General features: G+C 41.2%; 1 protein-coding gene across 1 annotated transcript; it reads left to right on the top strand.

Annotated features, from left to right (window-relative positions):
• The first annotated feature begins 48 nt into the window (after nucleotides 1–48).
• Nucleotides 49–8,230, top strand: TCTN2 (tectonic family member 2). The gene is made up of 18 exons (XM_074554416.1): nucleotides 49–214; nucleotides 954–1,067; nucleotides 1,354–1,427; nucleotides 1,557–1,752; nucleotides 1,948–2,048; nucleotides 2,295–2,491; nucleotides 2,714–2,837; nucleotides 3,333–3,468; nucleotides 4,056–4,121; nucleotides 4,515–4,640; nucleotides 4,902–4,979; nucleotides 5,281–5,361; nucleotides 5,671–5,782; nucleotides 6,157–6,260; nucleotides 6,710–6,860; nucleotides 7,492–7,617; nucleotides 7,706–7,794; nucleotides 7,983–8,230. The coding sequence occupies exons 1-18, from the start codon at nucleotides 127–129 to the stop codon at nucleotides 8,087–8,089; spliced, it is 2,070 nt and encodes a 689-aa protein (XP_074410517.1). The 5' UTR covers nucleotides 49–126; the 3' UTR covers nucleotides 8,090–8,230.
• Nucleotides 8,231–8,803: the final 573 nt, after the last annotated feature.

Genomic DNA, 8,803 nt, shown 5'->3' with positions numbered 1-8,803 from the left:
AGGCGGCTCCGTTCCCGCCCTTCCCCTGAGGCGGCTCCGTTCCCGCCCTCCGCGTTCCCGCCCTCCGCGTTGCCATGGCGCCGCGCTGGCGCTGCAAGATGGCGGCCGGGCGGCCGCCGTAGCGCTATGGGGGCTGCCGGCTTCGGGGCTCTGCTGCTGCTGCTGCTGCTGCTGCGGGCGGCTCCCTGCCCCGGGCAGCCGGCCGGGGACACCGGTGGGTCAGGCCGTGAGCGGCCGCAGGGAATGGCGGCCTCTGGGAGGCGAGGGACGGACGGGGTGTGGGGATGGCCGTCGGCCCGCGGCGGGATCTGCCCGGGTGGGCGTGAGGGGAGGCGGCGCAGGAACTGAGGGTTCCCCTTCGGAGCGCGGTCTTGGGCGCCCCTTCCTAACCCGAACGTGCCCGCCGTGGAGTTTCTGCCGCTGCTCAGCACAGAGGGGGCAGGTGGAGCAGTTTGTGTCGGACCTTTCAGCATTGGCAAAGTCTAGAAAGAAAAATCCAGTGAAACTCCCAACTCCGAACCCTAAACTTGGCACTGCGTCCACATGCAGAACGCAGGAGCCTGCAGCTCCGGGATCGCAGGACATCCCTGGCACAATTCATGGCCCCAAGAAATTAAAAAATGTAAGCTGAAGTCAGCAAGAAATACTAAATATGGTGTTGCCTGAGCTGTGCAGTATCTGCGTGGGCTGTAAGTGCTGTAATGTTATTTTACTGCCTGTTTACTGGGCATCTTCACACATGTGAACTTGTGGCATAGAAACCTACACCCACTCCTCCAGCGCTTGGCAAGAATGGAAATACATCCCTGTACTAGGCATTACATGATATTTTTCTTCTATTTGTAACAATTTAAAGTCTAAGAGTGTAAGAATATAGCCCAAGCACAAGTTCTATATGTTTCACAGATGTTACCTCTTTCAGTCAACTTACTTCTTTCTCTTTTTTTTTTTAGTCTTTCAGCCTTCATTTATTCATATGTCAGGGCCCAGAGTCAATTCATTTTTTCTTGGCAATTCTTCAGGAGTTAATTTTTCTATAATTTTAAGTCCTAGAGATGCAGAAACAGGTAAGAACACTTCAACCCCCTTGCCCCATGTAAATAAATATGTTTGAATTGTTAATATTTTTTGACACAACAATTACTAGAGAAATGGTAATGCATGTCATTTACTGTCTTAATAGTTACAGAAACAAGCATTTCAGACATTCCTGTAATTAACCTCTTAGTTCTCAGTTGTTTCTGTGTGAGCTGGGCATGAGGGTGTACCTGAAGGCACAAGAGGAGTTTAAATGTACTTCTCATTTCCCAGTCCTTTCTAAATGACCTTTAATTTCTTTTTATTTTGTTATAGGAAAATTGAAACTTGCAAATTGCAGTGGAAGTCAAAGAGCTGGAGACTGGAATTTGGATGTGACTCCTGGTGTGGTAAAATACTGATTCTTCTCTTATTCCACTTCATTCCAGCTTCTCTCTCAGAAACTGATGAATGGTATGGACAAGAGCAATTTCATACAAGCTATCAGAGCTGTCAGACTTTATTTTGTGTTTTTCCAGAACATTGCCAAGGTGACTGTAAGCCTCAGCAGAAGTCTGGAGCTGTGTTTGCCCAATGCCACCGAGTGCTGCCCCTCTCCTCTGTGCATGGTGGAAACACTCCAGGTTTTAGCCTGCCGTGGCTCAGTGATGCTGGCACAGCTCCTCATTCAAGCTGAAATATTTGCCAACTCTTCCTTTGCAGGAAATGTGTCAGGTAAAGAAGAAATGGCATTTTGGCTGTTCTTTTCCTCTCTGTATGGAAAAATCAAGATTTGGGCAGCAAGAAGAGATACTGAGCAATCAATAGAATTAAGAAAAGGTTTCTACACAGGTTAAACTGCAGTGTGTGTGTCTTTTTATTTGGATTTCAGTCCACTTAATCTGATTTTCTCTCCTATTTCTGTTACAGAAAATGCAACTGTCATCCCAAACCAGGCATTTAAGCCCTTGGGCTCCTGTCCTTGCAACTTAACAGCTGGAGCTTGTGATGTTCGTTGTTGCTGTGATCTGGTACTTATTTCTTGTTAAACTTTGATTAAGTTTTTTCAAAGTTTCTGGACTCTCTTGTCTGAGGGGGGAGAGAGGTACTGAATGCTTCAAACTAGATGGGCCAGGGGATGTTTGGATATTCCAGTATTTCTGAAAGTAAATATGTTCTCTCTACAAAGTTGCTGGATTTACCTGTAAGTTTGGCTTTATATTGCCATAAGTATTGCAATTACCTTGCTAAAAAGTGATCATTCTTTTCCCTTTCAGGAGTGTACACCAGACTTGCAGCAGTTATTCAGTGGATCATGTTTCCCTGGAGTGTTTGGTGGGGATGTAAACCCACCTTATGATCAGCTGTGCTCTTCCCAGCCAATGGAATACACCCCTGAGTGGTTTCCCTTCCTCTGTGTACAGTCTTCTCTTGACAACACACCTTTTCTTGGCTATTTTTATCATGGCTCTATGTAAGTCTTAAGGAAATTTATTTTCTCACTCATTATACAACCAAGAATATAACCTTTATATGTCTTTATAATGAAAGTTACTTTGAAATTGGGGTTTTAGGGTGTAACCCTTAAATGGAAGTGGAGAAATGTCATTGGTAGTATGTAAGAACAGGGGACATGAAAGCTACCCTGTAATTATTTGTGTGAGCTAAAGAGTTTAATTTTTAAACTTGTTGGCAGTTCTGCACCCAAAGTTCCTTCATTTAAGATCCCTCTACAAACTTCTCCTGGGAAACCTTTCACTGGTTACAGAGAAGGAGATCCAATAGTAACAGCAGAAGATGAGTATTTCACTGTTCCCCAGGTAATCCTTATGAGCTTTTGATTCCTCTTGGTTTGTTTGGAACTCCCTGCATCACTCTCCTTATGGCTTTGCATCCAATTTCAGCAACTTGATGTTGGGAAGTGGTGGGGTGTATCTGTCACAAAAACCCCTCAACCAAACAAACAAAAAACCCAAAACAAACCCACAAAGTCATTATTAAAAGTAAACATTATCCTTCCTCATCCCCTTGCAAAAGGTAATGCATTTTGGAGACACTTGTTGGTTATAATTACTTTCACAAATGAAGATGAAGTCATGGTGTACATTGAAACTACTTTTAAACCTGTGCTTTTAAAATGTTCACCTCTCTTTTGCCAGAGGCTCAGGTGTTTTTATAACAGCAGATAGCTTGCTTGTCAAAGTGTTATATTTGACTGTAGCTGCCCTACACATTGTGGGCCATTTTACTGACAAGTAATCTTCAAATGGAAAGCAAAGGGGTAGAAAATGCTCATTTCTGTGAACGCCCTGCAGCAATCCATGGCTGGACAGTGTGTTGGGAATGCTCCTGTGGCCTACCTCCACAACTTTGATGTCAAGTGCCCGACCAATTTGGAGTCTTACAAGGAAGGCCTGCCCCACGACGTGAGGATAAACAGTGGCACTGCAGGTATGCTGCAGAAACCCGGGCAGGAATGTGTTTCATTGTTTCTCGGAGCTGCTGGAACAGAACAAACCCCAGCGCTGTTGGCACAGTGGCAAAATGTAACATCTGTGTTACCTGATGGCCTTAGTTCAGCATAAGCCCTTGTGTCCCACTGTTTCCCAGGATTTAGGAGGTAGGAAATAACAGGATGGGCCTTTGTGTCCCATTTCCCTGTTCCTGGTGCCTCATTTTCAGACTCTTGCAGAGCCCTTTTCTGTCAGGAGGGTGCAGCAGCAGCGTTTGAGTGAGTGAGAAGTGGTTACTCTCTGCATTACAAAAGCCTGTACTTATGGAGAGTCATTTTGGAGTTTGAGATCATATGATTACCAGCATGAACATATTTTATTTTATGCTCCACAATTGTCTAATTTTGTTAGTCTATATTACCTCTGTAAGACCCACGGTTAATTAGCTCTGCTTTCAAAATACACAAACAGCCTGGGTCTTTACCAAAATGAATTTTCTAAATGATTTCCTACTCACTTTGCATAACAGCAAGGATTGCACCTTGGATGTGAAAGCAGAAGCCTTTGTTTGTTTTTTGTTCTCAGACTTCATCCAACAAAATGTTGTCTATAGAGCCATCACTGACAGGAGCAAATTCATCACTGCAAGTGGTAGGTCTCTTCCATTTAATGAATGTTTCTTACTTAACCCGGATTGTATATTAAATAGATTTTGATGTCTAAAATGTTTGCCTGCTGCAATTCTTAGGAGGAATTTTGTACATTATCTGAGAGTGAAAAATAAACTGGTTTCCTGCAAATCAGGAAATATTTAATTTACTCCAGTCCATCACAGCTGGTCTGGAAATCAGGTTCCTTACCTTGCATACACGGGGAATTGCACCTTTGCACACTGAAACAGTAAAATAAATTCTCAAAAAGGTGAATGTTGTAATTTCCAGAATTTTGCCAAGGTTTTAATGTGTTCTTTCTCAGCTGCAGTAGCAGAGCTTTCTAATTAGAATGCTTTTCATTATGACCTTTTCTCTTTTTTTCTTCTGCCAGAAAACCTTGCTGCTGAGGTTCTGTGTCAAAATGTAACTTTTGCAGAACATTATAAATTCATTTGGAAAGACATGAACATTGAGCAAGTCAATGTCACTGTCTTCCTTGGAAGCTTATGTGATGGAGGTATCATGACATTTCTTTTATGATTTTTGATTTATTTCTTTATCTTCTGCATGGAAATTCTCTCATAGAATCTCTTATTTACTAATTCCTCTTAAAACTAATTTCCCTTGGACTCTAGAAAGAAAATTATGGGGCTGTTTTCTATTAATTTGTGTTGACTGAATCTTCTGTCACTAATGAAAGACAGAAGTTTGTGCCCTACATAGAACATACATTTTGCTAATTTACTTATTTAAAAATCATACTTTTTTCTTCCACCAGAAATCCTGACACAAAGATTCACAGTCGAATTTCTAAGTTTAAACAGTACTCATGGAGAGGAACTGTTTGAGAATCCAGGTATTAATACTTCATTTTGCCTCTAAAAGTAAAAAAATTTGTACTGTATAGATTCTTATCAGTTATTACATTTTATATTTCTTTTGTACTTTATGTTGCCATCCTTCACCTTCCTGCCTTCCTGCACTGCCAATAGCAGTGAGTGGTTCTTAGGCTTTTGTTGCATAGATATTGATTATTTAAAGTGAGGCCATTCCCACTGCAATGGAAATGTCTTTACTTCAAGATTGATGACATTTAAAACAATGCTAATGCTTATAGATTCTTGTACAGTGTTGATAATTGACCATTCTGTGTTTAGGGTATCAAGTTGGAAAACCAGTGAAAGCTGCAAATCTGAATGCTTCTGATCCTCTTGGAAGCCTGAACATTTGGCAGCCAGGTATTGGCTTGTGAGGTTACAACTTCAATTGTAGTTAATGCTGAAATTTTGGAGGTTTATTTGGTTTTTGGATTTTTTAAAACATATTTTCGTTAAAGATCTCTGCCAGATTTTGTTTTTCTTTCCCAAGCTTAAAGGTCAGTGAGAAAACCTTTAATGCTTTCTTGGAAAATTGAATGATTTGTATCTGGTTTTGAACTCCACCACGCTGACTTTGCATTCTAATGTCTGATGTTTTGCACAAAATTGAAAGCTGGAGACCCAAAGGTGGATAATAGGAAAGCTCAATGAGATGTTTTCATTTCACAGCTGGCAGAGGTTTATGTGCATCAGCAGCTGACAGACCAGTTCTGTTTGGAGTGGACTCCTACTCCGGGTGCATTCTGGAAGTTGACATTAATGAAGATTGCAGCTTCTTAAGGTGAGCTCACAAACGGAATTGTTTATCCCTGTTTCATCCCTCTTGATTGTTATGTGACTGTCTACAAGTGCCTCCCATCAGCACTGGTACATTATTTTTAATTATTCATGGGTGTGTTTCAGCTTTCTGTGGTTAATAGTCTCACTTCTGGTTTTGATGGGAAATCATAATAATGGTTTCACTCTTTACTCAAATGAGGACTGTGTTGGCTGCAACACTTTTCCATTTCTTCCCTTCAATAGCTGAAGTTTATTTTTGTTGTGTGATAACATCTTCCAGATGAAACTGACCTTAGGATACTGCAATACTGCAACCCAGAGTGGTGAGACAGTACAGATTTACATTCTGTGGGATGTTACATTCTTTCTTTGCAGAGGAAACGTGACTGAGAAATTGAATGCATTAGTACAAGCCACTCACATTGGAAAGAGGGACAATTCCAGTTACACTGATCTAAGTGACTGGGTGGAAATCATACGTAAGTGAGGCTTGTGTTGTTCTTTGTAGTCTAAATATGCCCATACAGTAAATAAAGCATGTCAAAATAAATCCAAATTGTAATTTCAAGTACCTAAAGCTAGTGATATGTGTCTGCATCCATCCATCCATCCATCCATGTGTACACACAGGCACATAATTCAGTATGTCTGTGGATACTGCATATTTTACTGGCAGCCTGTGCACATATGACTTGTGCACAGGCTGCCAGTAAAATATCAATTTATCAATTTATCCATTGATATCAATTTATCAATTTATCCATTGATAAATTACTGCTTTAGGTGCTTTTTATAGAGAGAAACATTTTTAATGTGTTCGTGTGTGACATTTACCAGCATTTCACTGGGCTATGAGAATAATCCAATTATGGAATATATAATATTGTCCCTAATATTTACATTGGAATCCCTCTGTTCTCCTTCATAGGTCTTGATCCCTTTAGTTCTAATTTGAGCACTGGAGGCTTGAAAGGCTTTTGTCCAGATATTCCTGCAAACCTGAATATTCACATCATCTTTGCTAAGGTGGGAGCAGTGCAAGGGATTCCCCTGCAGGAAATTCTTGCTGTGCAGATCAGGTAAAGTGAGTTGTGTCTCTGGCTATCTGACAAATAAATGCTTCATTTTGAGCCTTGCTTACCTAACACATCCCAAATTAATTTTACAGACAAAAAGGGTGGGTTTTGCTGCTGGTTTTTTACACCCCTTTCACTTTGCAACTCAAATTCCTTTGGTCACAACCAGGTTAGCCTTTCTCCCTCTGAAATGAAAATTAAAGAAAAAATTAGTGATTAAAAGCAGATAATCCTTATACTTCACTGAAATATTAAATAAAACACACGATGCTGCCAGCAGCAGGCATTCACAGGGCATCCCATCAGGAGCCATGTGGTGGAAGCAGCCAGATTGTCCTGTGCTCTGGTTTGCCCCATTGCAAAGCCCTTGGGAGCTGAGCTAAATGTGTTATTCTTTCCTGAAACAGGGAATTTTCACTCTGCAAACACTTCCCCCCTCTCCACCAAGTCAGTGGGATTCTGTTCTGTTTTGCCTCATTTCCAGACTGTGCAAGTTCTCCCCTTGTATGATGTGGAAAATCCAGGGATTATCAACCTCCTCATAAGTACTGTGTGTTTTGTCCTTTCCTGCTTGTGTTTAGGGTCTAAACTTCCATTTCCAGCCCTCAGGCAATAGTTGTGCTGTTTGTTACAGTTACTCAACAGTCCTGTGGCAGTTCCAGTGTGGGCTTGGCTGCAGAAACACCCTCAGCTTCCTTCCCATCACAGCTTCTGTTCAGTTCATTGAAGTCCCAGCCCAGCCACCCCCTCCAGTGACCAGGTAGTTTTGGTACAAACATTGCAAACCTCCCATTTTGTTCAGCAGATGTAACATGAATTGCGTTGACCAAAAAGTTCCTTTTTTCCAGGTATCAGAAGATTTATGCAGAGTTTGACTGCAATCAAAATGAGGTGTGCTGGCCACAACTCCTTTATCCACTGACACGCTTTTACACAGGTAAAATGATAAACGATGTGGGATGCCACAAAACATGGAAGGCCTTATTTCTTTGAATGATAATTATATGTGGGGAGTTGTCTGAAAGAATGCTTTTGCATACACTTCTATCTGTATCTTTTGTTTGTTTATAAACTAAAATTTAGCTTTCACATTGCTTAATTTTTTTTTGTTTTTTTTTTTTTCAGGAGAACCATATTCCCAATGTCTTGCTAAAGGCCTGTTTCTGGCATTTCTTGTTTTACTTGCAACAATTATGAGCAACCCTTGGTTTTCTAAATTATGGAGCAGATAGGTAAAAATTATGGAGAAACACTCTTGGATTTTGTAGACAATTTATATAAACGTTTAAAGATCCATAAAATCAGTACTTCTACAGCATACAGAAAATGGCTGTTGCTTAAAACAAAAAGTAATAAATTATTTTGAAGCTCTAGACTCTGTGTTTGGAGTAGCAAAGGGCAGAGTTGACTTCAAGAAGGTGGCAAGTCCAGCCCAGAGGCTGCAGCGGGTTTGGGATTGTCCTCATTGTCCTCTCAGGCTGGTTCTCTTCTGCTCAAACTCTTGACAGTAAACCAACCCCCTGTGCCCACCTATTTTTGGAGCAGTGGGCAGGCTTCTCACACTTCTGAGAAGTTGTAGCCCTTCAGCTGTTTTTATGTTTTGATCTGAAATTCTCTTTTCTAGTTAATGCTTTGCATTGGTAACCTGCTGTGTCTGTGTGCAGGGCACAGAAAACATCTACTCATTGCTGATGAAACATAACATTTGGGATTTTCTTGTGGTTTGGATCCACAAAGCTGAGGACTGGAGCAGTTCTGCTATAAAGACAGGCTGCACTTGGAGAAAAGGTTTTGTGCAGACCTCATAGCAACATTCCAGTATCTGAAGGCACCTACAGGGCTCCAGAAAGGGACTCTTCATCAAGAACTATAAAACAGGACAAGGAGTAATGGGTACAAATTGAAAGAAGGGAAATTGAGGTTAGATTTTAGGAAGACATTTTTAC

Source organism: Zonotrichia albicollis, chromosome 18 (genome assembly GCF_047830755.1).
Source record: "Zonotrichia albicollis isolate bZonAlb1 chromosome 18, bZonAlb1.hap1, whole genome shotgun sequence".
In the NCBI taxonomy this organism is placed as follows: domain Eukaryota; kingdom Metazoa; phylum Chordata; class Aves; order Passeriformes; family Passerellidae; genus Zonotrichia; species Zonotrichia albicollis.
This window is presented reverse-complemented; position numbering and strand designations above follow the sequence as displayed.